The 20,945-nt window shown below is 41.0% G+C and overlaps 1 protein-coding gene across 12 annotated transcripts in view; it reads right to left on the reverse strand.

The window, feature by feature from the left end:
* Positions 1-20,945, reverse strand: part of adgrl3.1 (adhesion G protein-coupled receptor L3.1) — a 119,864-nt gene that overhangs the window by 71,889 nt on the left and 27,030 nt on the right. For all 12 annotated transcript variants that reach the window (XM_069529992.1, XM_020100515.2, XM_069529993.1 and 9 more), the window contains 2 exons: positions 19,508-19,673; positions 12,662-12,875 (listed from right to left, as the gene is read on the reverse strand). In XM_069529992.1, the coding sequence (XP_069386093.1) occupies positions 12,662-12,875; positions 19,508-19,667 (374 nt within the window). In that variant the 5' untranslated portion in view covers positions 19,668-19,673. The remainder of the gene's footprint in view (positions 1-12,661; positions 12,876-19,507; positions 19,674-20,945) is intronic.

Raw genomic sequence — 20,945 nt, forward strand, 5'->3', positions numbered from 1 at the left:
TGTATTTTGTGAGAGCGCGCGCACATCTGCCTGCATGTGCTTGTGTGCAGATGTCAAAGAAAGAACTATATAATTACGGAGCAAGTGAGAGCTGGGAACTAATCCTCATGAGCCAAAGGAGGCGTCTGAGAGTGAGTGACACACAAAGCCCTGGCACAGTCAGTATTCGAATGCTGTCAGACATTCCCACAACGCTGTGCGTGTCATCCACAACACAGCAGGAACACGCTCAACATATACAAACGTACTGGAGTGTATGTTAACATATAACACATACAGACACCATGCTGCCGGAAATCTGTAAAAAAACACTGCAGGAAGAGTGCATACCTCCGCCAAGGCTAACGCCCCATACCGCACCATTCCACCAATTTCCAATCGTGCTAACAGACACAAACAGCAACGTCACCTCCTTGGCAGATGTAATTACTACTTTAAATAATACCATTAAAATTCATACATATCAAACTGTATCAAATGAAAAACTGCACTATATGAAAAAATAAATGTGGCAACATCAATAGTCATTACAGCAATTTGTGGTTTAATATGTTGCTCAAGGACACTTTCACATGTGGACAGGAAGTGTCAGGGATTGAACCACTGACTCCACAATTTATGACCAACTTGCCCGTCCCATCCGAGCTCATGTGAACCAACTGAACCAAGCCGGGGGAGATTCCATTTGTTGATGAAGACTGTGAGATGTGGTTGAAAGCTCCAGGAAAAGCTAGTATGTAGACCTTTAACTCAACTCCGCTAACCGGGGCTAGTAAAGCATTATCTTATCTTATCTTAATCTTCTCAGGTATTATTTTTTGAGAGATTTTAGTATTTATCTTCACAGGTAATTCAGTGAATGGAATTGTTCGCAGTCATGGTGTTAACTCAGCGCAATCAGCCTTTCAGCATTTCTTAAATCTGTCTTATCTGGAGCTAATTCCTGAGCTTTACTTTCCCCATTCTGACGAAACTGCATTCACTGTGGTACCTGCCGTTGGAGATGGAAACTCAATATTTTTGATATTAAAAAATGACAGTACCCATGAAAATTTACAATGATGGGTTATGATGTCACTGTCGTCTGGTTTTATCATTATCCATAAAACTCACTACGGCTTTTTATTTAAGACATCTTCCCAATGCATGTCCCTGCAAAAGCCGAACACAAATATCCAATAAATCATTAGATATGAGAAATATGGATATTTACTTTTTTTGCTGTTGTAGGTGTTACTGCCTGGTTTTCCTGCTCTGTTTGTTTGGTCCCTATTTCATCTCTGCACCTGCTCGTGGCTGGACGAGGTTTCCACACTCCTGATCGCCTGCCAATCCTCCTCCACACCTGAGCTCCTATCCCTTATCAACAGCTCTAGACTATCAGGACGAGCCCTTCCAGCAACACTCTGCCAGATCGTCATTCAGCTTGCAGCAGAAATGCTTCAGACAACTTCTCTGATTCTTTTTTTTAAACCTACTTGTTTGTCTTAATCTGACCATTGTTGTTTTTGCCTGAACCCCCGACTCCTGTACCACGCGCTCACTGCTGCCTGCTTTTTAGTCTGCACACTGCAAACGAGTGGATTTGGAAGTGATGGATCTAGGATTTTTCTTAATTGTTGGCCATAAATACATTTTCACTAAGGGGGTGATTTTATATGTCCAACATCGCTGCAAAATCCCTGATTCAGTAAGGTGCACATTCCTTGTTCAAGCTCTTTCATTTTCTTTAAAAAGTCTTAACAAATTGTCATATGTATTGTTACTATTGTAAAAGTAAGTATTTTGCTGGGATTCGTCAGAAGATGCTTGTTTGGACTCTCGTACAAATAAGAAGCTGAGAGTCAACAATCAGTGTTTGATTTATTTACTCTGTTCATAGTCTTGTAGGCTGCATGAAACCTTTTAAACCCACTCCTGTCTCTGGTCCTGTGTTCTGCACTTAGAGTCCAGCCATTACCTTCAATCCTAACGTCCTTATCTTGCTGCATGAAGCTACAGGATATACAGCTGATGAAGACTTTGCAGTAAGGCCATTTTTTGTTGTTATTCATGCTCTTATGAATACCAGAGGGATTTTAAATGACATTGCCTTTGGAGCAGAATACTGAGTTTCTATTTTCCTTTTTGCCCATTACATTCTGCAGAAAGATGACGGCTGAGCATTTAAATCCTCATTAAATTTATTATCGTTATTGCTATTATTATTATTATTATCAAAAGAAGCTGCATAAAGGGAATATTGTAGAACAATAGAGCGCCGTCTAAAAATCCCAAACACATTTATCAAACAAACAAGCGGTGTCTGAAATCTCTCTATTTACCAGCGCACTATATTTAGCTAATTAACTCATTTGCAACAACAAATATGTTTTGGTGGAAACATAATGAAGGCATAAGTAAAATGTATCCAAACTTACAGTGACCACGTTTGGATCTAACTTTTTCATGGTTATGTTGAGGCAGATCCCTGCCTGCCTGGTTACAGAAAAAGTCCATGATGACTTCAAATGCAACATGTTTACTTGCATTTAACCAAAAACCACAATCTCTCCTCAATCTAACCACAGGCATCCTGTGGGTGTGAAGCCTATTTAACTCACTAGAAACATTGTTGTCTCTGAACCCGATCCAGCCACCCATCACACTGCCATCAAAGAGTAATCGGGAAACCCAGTTTATCTATCTATGAATGTTATTTCTAGGAAAAGTATGCTTCTTAAAGTGCCTCATAAATTTAAGCTTTTATCACAGAAGTAGCGTCATGGCCTGTACTCAACTGTCTGCTAACAATCCAACAATGCAATGTATCACATTCGAAAATGAAAAATGTGGACTCTCTCAATGAAGATGAAAAATTATAATGAATTATAACTGTACAAAATTTCTATTTACTGCTGCTTACAGTGGAAACTTAGGAAGATGTGGTAGTGGTCAGGGTAGAGCCCATTAAATGTAGGTGCAGATTAATCAGGTGGTGGATATAGAATTTATCTTTCACTTTCTTTGACATTGTGAGATATAGTGTTTTTCAACAATTTTAATGTTTTCCCAGGAAATAATTCATCGATCTTGGTGAAAAAATGAGATATATTTTGGGAACTGATTTCTATGAGTGTTTTGTTTAGTGTAGCTTGAATAAAATTAAGGGGAATGTTCGGACTTGGCAGATGCGCTCTACTGAGTGCCATCGTAGTTTAATATTTAAAAAGTGCAAAACTAGATTTTCAAGAACAGAGATCCTACAACCTACAACTTTTAGCTTCTATTTTCACACCAGCAGGAACATCGATGGTTCATAATACTGACACATCTCTTGTCAGAGTTGCCGTGGTCGCAACATGGAATATAGACTCATGGTGTGCATAATGTCACAAACGTAGTTTTTTCACACACACTGTGGGGTAGCTAGTGAAGAAGAACATTTTCTGGAAAAAGATATTCTGCGTTTGACAGCTGGACAACAGAAACACAGACTGATGATTATCGGAGTAACCGTGGGGAGTTAAGCACATATAAAAATGATCTGTAATAAAAAAGGGTGGAAGGTAAAGGGGTTTTTACCATTGAGACATTCAGTTATGTGTCACATAAAACTGTTTGACTTTTCTTTTATCAAAAATATATTTGTTCTGTTCTCAGTGGTGTCTAAAATGTAGTGACCTTTGGAAGTTATTTCTTTAAATCCCCTGTTTCCTCCATTGTTCGTTGTTATTTCATTTTGTTGCAGTTCGGAAAATTGAAAAAATAAAAATAAAAATATATATATATGTGTGTTTCACCAACATCTATTTCTTCAAACAATCACAGTAAACCCTGATGATGAAAAAAATACAACCAGCTAATACCTCTATAAATTCCATTACACCAGTGGTCCGAATTATCCATAAAAAACAGAATGACTTTGTCGTATAAAAAAAAATGCTTCTTTCATCAGCGTAAAAATTTGTCTCATGGTGAAAAACATGATAGATTTTATAAGCTTGTGAAACATCCTGAAAAACAAATTTAATTGAAATCCCCAAACTGGGGGAAATTAAGCAGAGGGAGTTGAGCAGTAGGAAAAACATAAAATGACAAAAGGACGGGGAGAGATGAATTTCAGCAGGGCTCTTTATGTCCTGCGGGAGTTCAGGAAACCCATTTGACAGCAGACAGAGCGTAGTTACTGTATCTCGCTACAGGATAAAAAGCTGTTAGGCCGGACATACCCTCTCTCTCTCCCTCATTCTCTTTCTCTCTCTCACACACACGCGCACACACTCACCACATATGAGATTCTCCTGCTACTGGCCTCGTTTCAGCTTTATTAGCTCCCTGATGTCGTTATACACACATATATAGTGCGCTGTTTGGAGATGGACAAATGGAGTGATGGGAATGGATCTTGAATGGGAGGAATAAAACGTGGGGAGGTTTTGTGTGTGTGTGTGTGTTTGTGTGTTTGTGTGTGTGCGTGCGTGCGTGCGTGTGTGTGTGTGTGTGGAGGGATGCAGGGGAAAGTGGGATGTATTAAGTAAATGAAGAGTGATGCAGGGATCGCGATTGACAGAGGTAGGATAAGCGAGACAGGCCGACGTCTGTGTGTGTTTGTGTGAGTAATCTGTGTGCGTGTCTACGGGGTATAGTGAGGCAGACGCATCACATCCTGTGCCAGCACCACCATACCACACTTGGAATAAAAAATGACAGATCTGTCTCTCATTCTCACACACACATATACACACACACACACACACACACACACACACACATATATATATATATATATATATATGTGTGTGTGTGTGAATACAGTTCTCTGCAGTCCCTGCATGTCTGTCAGCTCTCGAGCAGCCTGTCAGACAGGCCACAGGTAAAATAATGTTGTTTTCCCTACTGGGAAAAAGCTTTGAAATGTGTTGCATTATTAATATTTGGCTGGAGGATGTCACTCTCACCTATTTTCTCGCATTCTGTCTGAGCATGTCTTGTATACTGCATGTCCAATATGTAGCTTCTGTCAAAAGAAGTGTTCCCCAGATATTCTCATGCATGCACTTTGGGATTTTAACCTGAAAGATGTCAATGATAGAAGAAAATGACTGACTATTGACAACTTGCAGTCGAGCCGTTAAATCACCCACTTGTGCTGCCACATTTTGAAGGGATGAAAGATGTTTTAAGAATCAGGAAGTCTGGATACAGAGAAGCATTTGTATGCAAATAAAAAAACAGTGGAGACGTTTCTGCAACGACATTGTTAAGAAAACATAAATGTGACAGAAATTTGCATTGAATGTGAAATGTGTGAAGACAGTTGTCAACTGCAATTCAACTTACAGAAGAAAGAGTGATACCACTTCTATATGGCTGCTGGAGATTTTAGGTTAAATGACTGTAAATGCTACTTGGATTGAAACTGGATACATGATGCTTCTTAATTAAACCTGTGTAGCTGTTGGGAAATCTTATTATTATAATATATATTTTCACAGGAAGTTGTTTTGCAAGAAACAATCTGCTTAATGATAATATTGTATCCTGCATCTTTTTGTGCAGTAGCAAACAAATAATGCACAAACACACTTAATGCCCTCTATCTTACAGGCAGGCTGAGTAGTTTTTAACTCCGCCATCTCTCCTCTCCTGTGCTCTCCTCTTCCACTGGTAACCATAGCAACTTCCACATCATCCGATCCCAGGACACACTCAGGGAGTCTTCCTTCTGATTCCACCTAGTAACATTCCTCTGCTGGTCTTCCTGAGTTTCTCTCAGCCATACATCTGTGTGCATGTGTGTGTTTCTCCGTGTGACACCTCTTTCTCCACAATTTAATCCAAGACCACCTGCTTGCATAAACTCTAAATCCTCCTAAAAGCTAAAAGACGAGTAGCATTTTAGACAGCTGGGCTGTCTCTCTTGGTTGTTGAAAAGCAGAGGAGCGTGTAAGACACCAAAGCCGTCAAGACGATGGAGCAACGCCAAACAGAGACGCTGTCTCGCAGGATTTAGCCTGTCTCGCATCATAATGCAAAAAAAAAAAGCATGCTGTTGTGTGTATGCATGTACTGTATGTGCATGTGCATGAGTATGAGGGATGTGTCTTGTGTTCTGGTCTGGTTTTGCACTTCAATGTCAATGTCAAAGTATCGAGTCAGTCACTTCCTACATGCCACCATGTCAGAGGCACTGACTCACATGTTTGTCTCTGAATGTGTCAGACTGTGTGTGTATGATGGAGCAGGAGATTGAAATAGAGAGGGTGTGTGTGGTGTCTAGACCCTTCTCAAACTATTCTCAGGCAGCCACATAGCTTAGGTGCTCGGTGAAGCATGATAACTAAGGTTAGCTGAGCTGTCGCGACAGGAGAAATGGGTCAGACATGGGGATTTTGACATGTGGAAATACAGAGGTTTCTGAAGAACAACAGTTGTCAGTCAGGGCGGATGTAGCTCAGTGTGTGAGTGGGCATATGGAGGATAATGAGGGTGTATAAAGGGCAGTAATACGATGTGATGAACCTTTGCACTCATTGCCATCACATAGCAGAATATACTGTGCTTTACGACTGTGTGTCAGAATCTGTCTATTTTTAAATATATCTTCCCCGCTAAGGTTTCCCTCAACATGCCTATATCTGCATCTGTGTGTGTGTACGTATGCATGCATGGCATGCGTGTGTGTAGGGCCTAATTACCGCACTGAGCTAGGGTGACAGTTGGACCCCTAGGGTGCCGCAGGGCATCTCCTGTAACCATGGTGACTATAAGGGTGGCAGCACACTCTCTCACACATGCACGCGTACACCAAAATACACAAGCACACACACACACACACACACACACACACACACACACACACACACACACACTAAGTAGGACATTTCAAGATATGACCTCATTCAGTGGGAAGCAGAGTTAATGGAGGGAGAAGACAAGTGAACAGTTATAAAGAGATAAAATCTGTGATAGATAAAATAACAAGATATAATTGTTGATATCCTGGTAAGTCCACCTCTGCAAGACCCACACAAAACACACAGCCTCAGCTGCCTCAGTGCAAAATCTCAACTGATAATATTGTTGTCGTAGCGATGGTTGGAGTCATGATTAAGTAGATTTATAGGATTTATGTTAGACGAGAGCATTCATTTATCTGTGTCTCCGTCACTATGTGTTCTACCTCTCTTTTCTTCTGTTTACTGAGACGAATCAGACTCAAACAGAGAAGACAGATGAAGCGCAGGTATGCCTGTATGATTTCTTACTTCACTGCTTACACATTCCTGGACAGTAGGACATGACTAGCACCAGATCATAGTCTGTGAATCAAGTGTTTTTTATAATTCAGAGTCTAAGGAAAAAAGAGAACTTCAGAGGTTTCTTTCCATTCTCCCATGTGAATGGTTCAAACATGCGTGTGCACACTGGTTAACACATACAAAAGCATAGAAACACACACCATGGCATATACACACTAGCCTGGTGCTTTGAAGGCTGAGACTCAGTTCTAAAGAGACAGGCTGCCAGAAGAAGTTGACCGAGTCTTGGAAGTGATGAGCAGCTCTCTCAGAGTGTGTCTTTCTGTGCACTGGCAAGAGAGTGTGTGTGAGCATGCATGCATGTGTAATTATTAGTGTGTGTGCACACAGAGCTGGTGAGTATTTGTGTGTTTACAAAGATCGTGCACCTTGGATCCCCGGGGACATTGAAGGTTCGGGTTTAATGTAGAGGATGCTTCTATAGACTTCAGCCAAAGGTCAACAGGGTTTTAAAATATAGAATCACACTGTTAAATACAGACAACGTGCTGCATCACATAAGCTTCTGCCTTTAAATCTAAACTCCACCTTTCCCCTGAGCAATGGAAAGGAAAAAAAAAGCTTGAATAACAGGAAAGGGCAATGAAAACTAAAACAGATGGTGAGGGAGAAAGGAAAAGTGACAGTGGGAGTGGGAAGTAGGGAGTGAGAAGCAATTTGAGAAAGGAGAGTGAGGAAAAACTGGAAATGGATTGACTTAAATTGAGATATCAAAAGTGAGAGACAGATCGAGATAGGAAAATAATAAATAAAGCATGTTGTTATTCAACACTTCCAAAAGCAAGAGAGAGAAGAGGAGCAGGAAAAAAGGGGGGAGAACAACTTCTTACCCTTGTCTTTCTTGTCAAAGTGATTTCCCTTTGTGTTGAGGGACTTCTTCAAGAGCGAGGGGGAAGAAAAGTGGAGAGCAATAGAGAAAGGGGGGAGAGAGGAGGGAAAGAAAGGCAGAAGGGCAAACAAGGTGACAAGGTGGGAGAGGCTGAGCAGAGGTGTCAGGGGAAAGTCTGTTTGAAGTCCAGAAGTAATTTTCTAACATGGTAGCTGTGGCAGGGGCAGCAAAACAGAGTTTGTGTGCTTGTGTGTGCAGTGCCTACACGTTCTGCAGCGTGTCCACACTTACGGCCTCGAGTGCCCGAATACCTGTGTGTGTGTGTGTGTGCAGGTGTGCACGTGTGTGTGAGCGTGTGAGAGAATCAGTGCAGAAAGAGAGTGTGTGCTGAAAGGTACTCGGTCCATGAAGCACTCAAGTATCACTGAGGGACAAGGAGTGTATTGAGAAGCATCTCCGTAGAAGCCATCAAGTCACTTTTATGTCAGTAGATTGCTGTGACTTGCATCCGTTCCACCATTTTGGCTCTCAGCCATCTCCCTGTGCAGAACTGAACAACCCAAAATTTTGAAAATGCTTCTGCTTCCCTGATATAACTCTTACCCAGGGCCATTTTAATGTACACCCAACCGCACCACGCCCTAGACGAGCCAACATGGCGTTAAAGTATTTCAATATAAATCACTCTTACCATTCTAGGGTAAAGAAAACATCACTAGGATTATTTTATACAAAACTTCTGCCAATAGATCCCTTTCACCTAAATCTTACACACTGACCCTTTAAGCTAGCCACATTTGAAATGTCCTTAACACAAGTAAATTAGCAACATATAAGCTTTTCAAAGTCAGAAATGCTACGGGGGGGTTAGAAGATCAGTGAGGCAGGGTTTTTACATTTTTTAATATTGAGACTAAACAAGTGCTATACCAATAGAGCAATACAAACTTGGATCATATGGACAATTTCTTAATAAAATAAAAACCTAAAAAGAATGGAAGTTAAAACAAAGAATGCTCAGCAGCCACTTTGAAATAAGTGCTGCAGCTCAAAACCTGATAAAACGGAGTGAGTCATTGAACTGAGGCCAGCATATCGCTAAAACAGATTAAGCGTAACTTTCATGGCCGCAGCTTCGTTTCCCCTTCAACCCAGTGTATCCCAATGGGGAGATAATCTGGGAAATGCAGCGATATCAGGTCCTCTCTAGGTTGCCTGAGAAGCCTTGTGAGACCCTCTGGAGATATGAGGCTTTGATATCAAGACCAATTATGTGGTATGGGCACACACACACACATACACACACACAAGCATATGCACTGAATAAAACGCATGCACACACACAAACACACACACACACACAGACACACACACAATCACTCCCTGGCCTTGGAGAGAGGTAGAAAGGAAAACAAAAAGAGAATGTGATACTGAGGAAACACTGGGCAGGCGGAACATGCTCTGATTTTATCAGCCCGTTGAGCCGGACTTGAAAGCCAAAGATGATACAGACGTAGAGGGAATGAGCGAGTGGAAACTCGACAGGCTGAAACAGACTGAAGAAGAGGACTGTGTGAGAATATGGGAAGGAGTGAAATTCACACACACGCACAAATAAACCCCAGTGCAATTCACACTAAAGCCTCAAATAAAGCTTTCAACACACACTAATACGTTCACAAACACGGACTGGACGTGTGCACTCTCAAAGATTCACCGTGCGCATCTACCTGAAACACCCTGACTGTTCGCTCATGTCATTCACAGCCTTTTGCGGCAATCACACACACACACACAGAAAACATACTGTATGTGATAAACAGTTGTTTCCTGTCTGAGTCACCTCCGCAGAGGATCCCTCCAGATTAAGTTTGGCCTCTGGCTCTGCTAATTGGGGCTTAAAGTCTGGTGTAGCCCCTGGGCAGCGTATGCGCTATGTGGCACATGCTGCGTATATCTGCGTGTGTGCATGTGTATAAATTATGGATAGCGGGGCCTGTAGGAGAGCGGCCACACACGCTGCAGCTGCTGGAGCGAGTACGGGAGACTGAGCCAAGCCAAAGCAATCGCAATCAGAGCACCGGCACATGACGGAGACAGGTGCTATGATATGTACATGTATATATTTATATGTGTGTACAGGCCTTTTTCACAGCAGACATTTTGACATTTCAAACTAGGGAAAGCACAGGTAAATAATGAATAAAATAACTGATGGCTGAATTCCATTAGGTGTGACTCATGGATTTCATTACTGTGATATTTCACTGTAACATGTCAAAATGTCTGCTCTGAAAAAGGCCTTTAATGTCAGTCAGTTCATATTTGGCTCATAAAATTATGATACCCGCATCTATGAAGTCTCACTTAAGCTGCTTCCTGACATGCACTGAACTCCAGATAATCTCCTGAAATTATCCAGCGGGGCTGTATGTGAGAAACTCCAGACTGATCTGCAGAGTGTTTCCTGCCAGCCCCCTGGTGAAACCTCAGGGGAATGTGCCTGAATGAGCACATGTGAGAATACAGCAGGATATTATCCTGAGAAGTCCCCAGGATCGAGTGGACATGTTGAAAAAAATCAACATGTAGAAGACACAGACGAAGATGTCAACTTGGAAAGACACCAAGATTCGAGAACTTTTGGTGATGAGAGCCAACACCGGTGTCGATGTGCTGTACACAAAAACATGTTACTTCGTTATGTCTTGTCCCCTGCAACAGATATTTTTCCATTGTTGGGAACACATCTGATTGGGGAATCTCCTGCTATGTTCTTCATATGTGAAAGACAAACTCCCATTGTACGGACATTTTCCTGGAGTTCATGTCAACGGCTTTAGTGATACTCATGATTTAATGGTCTTACTGGCATCAGTGAACATTTCAAAGATTGTTATACTATAAACTAATAGAGAATACACTGCACATTTTATTTAAAGATACATTTTTCCACTTTTTTCTACCATGAATGAAAAATGATTTATGTAAGGCATGCGCATTAATTCATGTCTTTGTCATTATGTGTTCTGCCTCTCTTTTCTTCTCCTCCTATTGAGATGAATCAAACAGAGAAGACAGATGAAGTGCAGGTATGCCTGGATGGCTTCATACTTCACTGCTTACACATTCCTGGACTGTAGGACATGGCTAGCACCAGATCATAGTCTATGAATCAAGTATTTTTTTCTATAAAAGTCAAAGGGAAAAAAAGACTTCAGAGGTTCCTTTCCAGTCTCCCTTGTGAATGGTTCAAACATGCGTGTGCACACAAGCTAACACACACACACACACACACACACACACACACACATACACACACACACACAAAGCAAGAGCTTCGGTTACTGTTCAGCTTGTCAGGAGAGGAGGCCGTCCTACTGTCCAGCTGTAGAGGAAGTGTTACCCGAGTAATTCCATTGTCTGATAAGGTTCTGTGGTGGTTTGGCATTGTACTGTATGTACAGGATGTGAGAGCAGCAGAAATGTGGGGGGGCGAGGGTTGCAGGTTACACTTGGTTTCACAGGATTTCCATTCACCTCTCTAATTTTTTTCCCATTACACAAGTCTGACTGGTCTGTGGTGTCATTTAATGTTGCTGTTGTTTGTGGTCAACTTTGTGAAACTTGGTTAACATGTGAGGGTTAATGATGAACTTGTCATTTATTGTTTTAGCATTATTTTTTTACTTCTGTTTACAAATAACTCTCCATTCACGCAACTATTTTGACAAAATATCTCTGTCCAGAGGAGAACAAACTCAAAAACTCAAGCGCTCAAACAAGCATTCCAGGCCAGTGGGTGGCGATACAGTCTACATCAATCAAGAATTCTGTGATCCAAGAAATAATAATAAAATAAGTAATAATAAAAAGTAATAATGAGTGGCAGATGTCTGTGAATGTCGATAACGTGGTGCAGTGATGCTAAATTTGGCTGCAAACTTAATTAGAGCTAGCAGTGCCAACCAACTGTAGAGAAACTGGTGCATAGCCGCCATCGTTGTCATTGTATCTGGCACATGATCATACGAAGTAACAGTTGGCATGTGCAACGTAAACTGTGACTTAAAACGCTTTGTGTGTGGACGAGACCAAACACAGAGGAATAAGTTGGTTTTGCAAAATATCCACATTAGTGTGGACAGAGCGACTGATGCTTTACAAGGATGAATAGTCACTGAACAGTTGAAACTCAATGTTTACTGGTGTTATAGGGTCTCTGGGCCTGAGAGAAATCTGTCTCCTCTCTTCAAATAATTAAAACGATTCCGAGTGTTCCTATTTTGGCTGAAGCTCTTTATGCTGTGAGTCAACCTTGCACATTCTGCAGTAAAGCCTGCCATGGGACAAATTCAATTTCCAAAGCGACACACAGCCTTAATTATTTTCACTGTGGTTGTCCAATTTAGTTCTGCAGTCCTCACACAAAGTAAGACTTGAGATAAACTTTCTACACACAAACTGTGTAGACGAGTTTCACACTCACATGGTTTCGTACTTTAAACACTAATGTATACACACTGACCTGAGCGACATGATCTTGTATGCATCGGGCAGGTAGCACCGCGTGTTCTCCATTTGTGCAGGGTCGGAGTCGCAGATCTTGTCATCGGTGCGGCCGTAGTTGGCGCTCTCAATCATGATGACATCCGTGCCGGGGCAGCGCAGCTCGATGGGGTAGGATTCACAGGATAGCTCCCTGCGCACCACGGCCATGGGGATGGGGGCACGGCCATGGACTGGACACACAGACACACAAAACCGTTATAATGATATAATGATCTATCTCCCTTACCCATTGAAATACATGATACAACTTATTTGTGAGCGTGTCTTTAAAATATGGAGGTCTGGATTGTACAAGCAGGTGCTGTGTTTAGCTTAAACTGTATTTGTACCTTTAACATATAGACTAATTATCCATTCTAAAGGAAAATAATAGTATTACCGGGATTTTTCATAAGCAAATGCCCTCTGTTGCAAGTAAACTGGCTTGATAATTGCTGTTTTGTAGTTAACAGCTCGAGACATCTTTCTAGGTAGAGGAATAAATTGCCTGGCAGTTTCAACGGGCATTTAGTTCCGCGGAAATTATTCAAAGATGCCTAATTATTCTCAGAGGCCGCAAATTTGATGCATACATCCACCCTTACTGTAGTGAAATAGAAAACATGTCATTAATTCCAATGAGATTGAAGCCACTGATGTGTCCCAAATCTTTTTAGTGCTGTTGCTTTGCTCCCTGACTTAATAATGAGTAGAAATGATGAAGCGTCTTGGATGATGAAACATCTGTGAGGCCAAACAGCATCAGCAAGTTGCCACTGACTTCTCAACTCTGGATATCCAATAACATGGAACTGGAGGTTTTTAATAATAGGAAACAGCAGAAGCTTTTGCAACACAATTCTCCAAAATACATAAATCCAAAACAACACATGTTGCAACCCAAAATATGTGCTGCTCTCAGAGGAAATGAGCTACATCTGCAGTTATGTGAGGTATTAGGTCGACCTAATCCAGATGTGATTTGTTGTACAGAAAGTAGATAAGTATTTCAATTTTTCTGTTGATTGTTGCACCCTGAGTGTGTTTAGTGCCTAAATAGAGAAATTAGTGATAAATAAGTAAACGTGCAAAATAAATACAAGGAAATATAAAAAAAACATAAATCATCTATTACATTTATATGTTACATATATCATATCACAGCTAAACAAGGAATTGAAACCTAAATCCAAATTCTGGTATTATATTTTATCCTAGTAACAAGTATTGTTGGAGCACTCGCAGCCTGATTCACACATTCCCATGAAACTACATTGTCATCCAAAAACTTTAAAAACAAATAATACCTGTTACCTGTATGATATTTTCAACAAAAATGAAAATATACCAAACAACCACTTCTCTTTTATGCGTTCTTGTTTTTTTAATCATATGTTTATAACCACATACATATTGTCCAGTGACTAGAGGTGGTGCTGTGATATGTATGGTTTTTGGGGCCGGATGATCCAGGGGACTCTGGTTGTTGTTGTGGTGCAGCATGGATGTTGTTATTCTCTTTTGCTCAGAGCAGCCGTCCCTCTGAGCATCAGCAATCCTCCCTTGATACTGTGGGTTATCATGTGAGGTTTGCACATTTGTTGTTCAGCTCTGCCAATATCTCCTGGCTCGAGCGTGACTGCAATGTAGAATTTATTATGCTTAATTTTACATGGCTTCATATTGTGCAGCTGCCCGTGGAGCACATCTGAGAGTTGTAGCTATATTTGGTTCCATATACATAATATGCATCATCCCCACTGAACAAAGAAATAAAACACAGTTTATTAAATCTGAACAAAACTAGTCCAGTCCAGTAAATGTGATTTTCTTTCTTCTATTTCTATTTCTTCTACCCTGTTGTTTTTATTGAAGAATCCTGCCGAGGCCTTTCTAAACAATTTCTGAAAGCAAACACACACACGTGAACTTATGGACACACACAGTGAACAGACCCTTCAAACACAGGCCTACAACATCCCTGAGAGGCGAGGCGCAGCACCACCTTCCTCGCTCTCCTTGTCACCGTGACCATAGCAACCCTGTCCTCCCTCCCCCTGGCTCCATCATTGGCTGGAGGAGCGTCATGGTTACACGAATGCCGCAAAGAATCTGAATGAGCTCAATGACACTGCCCGGGCTCAACTTAATACTGCCCTTCACTCCATCACACACACAAACAGACACACAGATACACACACGCATACAAATGCTCGCAGTGATGGCATGTGGAGGAAGAAATTCACCTCCAGTGCAGTGGGCGTCTGCATGGTGCTGGTACTTGAGGGCACGATATTGATAATGGCAGGCGCTAGCTTAGAGATAAGACTGATATATAAGTGACATTTACTGAAAATGTCCTCCCTAATGAACATACACACACACACACACACACACACACACACACACACACACACACACACACTCACCACCCCAGGCTTTGATTGACCTTAAGCACATATTCAGAAAGTATGTGTGTCTTCTTAGCGGCTGAGGATTTAGGGGACCTCATGCGTTTTTGTGTGTGTGTGTGTGTGTGTGTGTGTGTGTGTGCTTGTGTGTGTGTACGAGGCAAGTGCTTAAGGCAGTGGGTCATTACTGCGTTAATATGAGTGTGAGTTTATTAGCTTTTCAATGGCTGCATCATGTCCGCCTTTGTGAGCGTGAATGTAAATTCTGAAGAGAGGGTTAATTGAAGCGCATTGGGATCAATACACAGTATTGTGAGGCAGCTGTCTAGACTGGCTTTAGATCAGATGTCTTAAGAGTGTTGCCTCACAGGATCCCTGCTGGGCACAAAGATGACATTTATGACACACACACACACACACACACACACACACACACACACAAAGTCCATATGAGCGTTCTATCTGTTTTCCAATTAAAAGCCACTCTGCCTTCAATAAATCCTCTGACTCTCACACACCGTCCTGTCTTGTTTGTCACCTTTTATTTTATCTGTTTACATCAGCAGCCTCCTCTATAAAACTGCACCCAGGTTAATCTGCCTGCAAACACTCCACTAGCATGTTCGGTCACACAGACACATGATACACAAACACACTTACGCACACTTGCCAATATTAAGCTCTCTTGTCTTTGCACACATGCGGTAAAGTGTGAGCTAGCAAGTCCATGTTAATGTGTCTGTCATTAGTTGTGTAAGCGGTGACAGGAACTTGGCAGCCGCGGACAGTACAGACAGTCTTATTCAGACTCTCTCATTGCCTCGGGGGGGCTGAAACAAAAGGATATCGATTTTTACATTTGGGCCAAGAACAAGAGAGTGGCGAAAGAGGTGGATAGATGGAAGGAAGGAGAGGGAGAGGGTGAGAGGGAAGAGGGGAGAGATTTAAAAGGTGATCTCTCACTTGAACTGCCAAAGTGTTTGGCTGAAGTGCATGGCGTCTGAAATGTGGGTCTTCTGAGAAAAAAAACACCAACACATCTTTGAAAAGCCAAAGAGAATAAAGCTGTAATATTCCGTGTTTTCCTTCTGTCGATATGTATCTCATGAAAAGATCAAAAACAGCAGAGAATTGAATCTTCGGAACAAGTACTGCCTCCGTAGCCAAATCCTGATATACTGCAGCTCTTTACCTCAGTGCCTTCATTGTTATGTATATAAAAAAAAACAGTATACGTCAGATATAAATCACTTCACACCAAACAGAGGCTTGTGGAGGCGCTGGAGCTGTGACTCAGTGTATGATAGGAAAACCATCTGCACGACCAAGCCTTTTTTCTATTGGTTACGGAACCTCGTCCCTCGGGATGCTTAAAAAAGGCCCCTGACTAAGAAGTGGCCTCAATAAATGAATCTCACACAGATCGAAGTGTGCAGATGTTTTTCACATATTGCCCAGAGAACTGGTACAATAGATATTGTACTTTCTTTTGAAATGTATTATTCCGTAGCTGAAAATAGTCTCTAGTCTCCTGTTTGAGGTTAAGAAATTGCAATGCCCGGCAGTTTATAAGATGCTGCAAAATGTTGTATTTTATCTACCTACAACAAACATCTGTCTGTCTGTATGTGGAACGCATATCTTACAAATCATTCATCTTATCAGTTTCACACTTAGCATACCCTTAATGGTCTGATGAAGTGCAGATGATGAATGATGATGAATTTAGTTTAATTTGGACACATGATACGTTCAATACTAATAAAATGTGAATACACAGGTGACTAGCGCTCTGAAGCAGTCTGTAGTGGGGGGGTAGTGTGTGTCAGTCTGCGGACCAAGACACACAAGTGTTCTTCCACATATTTTGATAAACTGCAGCAGTGGGCAGGAACAGGTCATTTGCAGGACATTTGTGCAGCGGGTGCTGATCTCCATTATGGCATCAACATTCATAGTATCACTTCCTCTTTAGCAGTTACTTTTCAAAGTAAAAACACAATTGCGTTACAACCACCTGAACTACAGAGCTTTTATTTTGAGGATTGTGTCGATTTCTCAACAGACCTGGGAAGTAGCCGACATGTAGTGTATGACAAAATCACACCAGTAAGCACACGATAACAGTAATGAATCAAATTCTCTTTCAATTTATATAAAACCTATACTTTTAAATCTTCATTGCAGGATGAACACATTTTCTAACTGCACTAGTTTAAATTAAATCATATATTTATGATCTGGATTCATCCTCAAACAAACAGCCCCAGAGATTAACGCCACAGATTGAGTTGAACGTATCCAAAGGTAAAGATATTGGAGGCTGTTGTCTTTTCATGGTATTTGTTGACAAGGAAAACAAAGAAAAACAGCAGCTTTGTCCTCATACAAGTGATGTGTTCATGTTGTGATTGCATCATTTTTCCAGCTTTCTTACAGCAGAAATCAACAAGTCCACTACACGTCCGGTTCAACAGCTTTCATGGGTTTACACTCTAAACCCCAGCAAAGGTAAAAAAAACACACATTCTTGCGATTTTTGTTCATAAATGTATGCTTCCCTATTCTCTTTTATATGTCTTCACATAACCCTTAAATAATGACAAGACACGGCTCGGTGAAGAAGATCGAGCGCTTGCTGCTGTGTGTCCTCCAGCTAAACTGTCTTTGTTTCAACTAATCCTTGCTAAGTATAAACAGCACGATTTGCATATGTCGACTTATTCTTAGACATTGATGCAAATACCTTTGACTGAAACTCATCTCCTGGTGCTAAAGCAAAGCCCCTTGGTGTTTGTGCCTGAGTGGCTGCTTGTGCAGCACTTCCTGTTTTTTTTGCTGGAGTGTGTTTATGCGTTTAAGGAGGATCTCTGTCCATGTGGGTGCTCAGTATTTCAGTATATCATCTGTGTGCGAGCATGGCAACAGCAGTCAAGTTCAAAGTACATGCATGTGTGTGTGTGTGTGTGTGTGTGTGTGTGTGTGTGGGTGTGTGTGTCTGCATGTGCGCAGCAGTTTCTCCTCACAACAGTGTGATTGACAGTAGCCATTAATAGGATTAAGTCCAAGTGGGCCCGAGCTCCCTCCAGGAGCTATAGGGCTGCGTCTGCACTGTGTGTGTGTGTGTGTGTGCGTGCATGCAAACGTGCTTGCGAGAAACATTGAGAGTGGAAGAGAGAGAGAGAGTTACAGGCAGATGCATGTAAATGAATGAAGAGTGAGTTAAGTGTTTCCTTGGTTTCTTACAAGTGCTCAGAGTGTGTGGGTGGTAAAGTTACACAGTTACTACTTTAATTCGTAGTTGTTATGGGATGAATATCGTGCCCAAATCTGGAACCGAAAAAAAGGCTTTGAAAGGTTAAAAACTCTTGTTCCTGCCTCCAGGATCCTGACTTTTATTTTCAGATCAGTTTCAGAGTTTCTAAGCTTTAGAACTGTATGAAAAACGCTGCTAAATATCATAAACCAAATATAACATTTGGGCGATTCTCTTTAAAAAGTGTGTATTGTAAACTCCACTCTGAAAAAACAGACTGCAATAAGAGTGCAGGTGTATGTCCGCAAAGATACAAAATAAAGTTCCCTTTTTCCAATGTAGTAGCAGTTTTTTAAATTGTCATTTACACGGTTTCAAACCTGGAAAACAAACTGATGCACTGGGGGAACAGGGAACATTTTGAAACTCAAAATGTGTAGGAGAAACATTGTGAGAGGAGTCCTGAGTTTCAAAGACAGAAAACTCAAATCGTAAATCGTGTTTGTTTCCATTTTTTTGCAGCCTATTAAAAACATTATGCAAGGCTTCAAAATCATGAAAAACCTTCTTCATTAGAATTCAAGCTTTCACACACGAGTTTGAAACAACAATTCATTTTCAGTTTCGGAATGTGGAATAATATTTAACCCATAGGATGTGGGGACACATGTATGGAGTAACTTATTTCTAAATGGACACATTATTGCAAGCGTTTGCAGATGCATCCAGGGTGACCAGGACAAAAGAGACACCTCTAATTTACAGCAATTTATATAACATCTCTTTTTAGTGCAAACCTATAACAATAGGCCTTTGTCTCAAAATACATTTAGACTTTTCATAGTATGAGAGTAACAGGTGTTATTAATAACATTGTGTTCTGTTTGAATGTCCCAGTGCAACAGTGACAGTGAGTGATGTCCTGGGACTGAGGCAGCTAGATGGAATTCAGCCATAATTCATTTATTATTCCCACCTGTGCTTTTCCTACCGTGACATGTGAAAAATTAGGTGAACTGTGTGCAGCCCCACAGCGAGGACGTTACGCTAGCTGTTAATGGTCAGTGAATGAACCTGAAAAGCTCAGCTGTGACACAGCCTCAAAAAAGAAAAACAGGTTTCTGGTTATTAATGTATGGAAAGCTACATATCTTACCAATGGCGAGCGGAGCGAACAAAGTGGCGACGAAGAGAAGGCATCTGATCCACATGACGTCTGAGGTTGACCTGGAAGTTGACATGGGGGAACTTCCTGCTGAGCCCAGACGCTCTTGTGGTGAGCTGTTTCTCTCACAGCTCAGTGTTGCTGACACCATACAGGCCTGCGGAGTGACACACACACAGAGGAGATGCTCACTTGGTTGTCTTATGAAAACAAGTTGAAATGGTGTATCCCCTATGCATTAACACATACACTTACTATACAACATTACACATGTCATATCACCAGCGAGCATTAGAAACCTTCACAATAAAAAAAAACACAGTTTACTAAGTGCTTATAAGAGAGAACAAACTGCAGCATTTCCCTAAAACTGAATCTAGTATTTGATAAATATTTTCCCTCAGAACAACCTTCAGATGATGACTGATAAACTGCTTCAACAACAAAGTGCTCCTGCAAAGTTTATGCAGCGAGGGAAGAGTATCCCCCCCGACGCTCTATTACTCTGTTTGCTTATGGCGGATTGATGTTTTAACAAACATCACTTTACTAAGGTCAATGCAGCTTCCCGTAGATATATGTCACAGAGGTCTAGACGCTAATCAATAATCATCTTAAATGATGCAGAGAGAAATACAGAGCGTGGCATGATTAAGAGCCATAAGACTAACGAGTGGGTGATACAGCCTGACAGCAACATGACTTTTTCTCAGAATATGAAGCATGTGTATAGTAGAGTCAGACCCATATATCTGTTGGCTGATATTATTTTCCAATGAGACAAATTGGTATTGGCTTTTACCGATATCCACCAGTTAAACTGTAAAATATTGATGACATTATCGATATCAGAAATTCTTTACTTCAAAATATTGGTGTTAGCATAAGCCCCCAAAAATCCATATCAATCCGGCTGTAGTTTATAGCAAATCATTTTTTTGGATTCATGGTGGTTCGGTGATGAATAGACCTCCCATGTAAAAAATATTTATTCGTGTACTCTGTATGAATAGACCTGTCGATGAAATGTACAGTGAAATAAAGACAATAATAATCAGTGCACAGCTGCTGTATGGCAACAACAGTTGCAGAAACAAATTCTAATTCCATATGTGTTTGATTGAAAACCAACTATGGAGTAATTGTATTTAAAGTTGTCCTCAAATAATCTTTCTATTTTTTTATCATATGCTGTAAATTATTCTAAAGGAGCCAAGAGCAGAGCTCGGCAATAAAACAACATCAATAATGATCACAATATAATTGTCATCAATAGCAATACATCAAGAGTCCAATATATATCAATGTAATGCTTAGCAGGGTGAGGAAGAAAAACACATAATTGATCCAACCCAGACTCGTTCAATACAATTTTGCTGTATGTTATTCTCTTTACACATTTATCATAATAATTATCGCAATCGACTGA

Source organism: Paralichthys olivaceus, chromosome 8, assembly GCF_024713975.1.
Source record: "Paralichthys olivaceus isolate ysfri-2021 chromosome 8, ASM2471397v2, whole genome shotgun sequence".
Lineage (NCBI taxonomy): Eukaryota > Metazoa > Chordata > Actinopteri > Pleuronectiformes > Paralichthyidae > Paralichthys > Paralichthys olivaceus.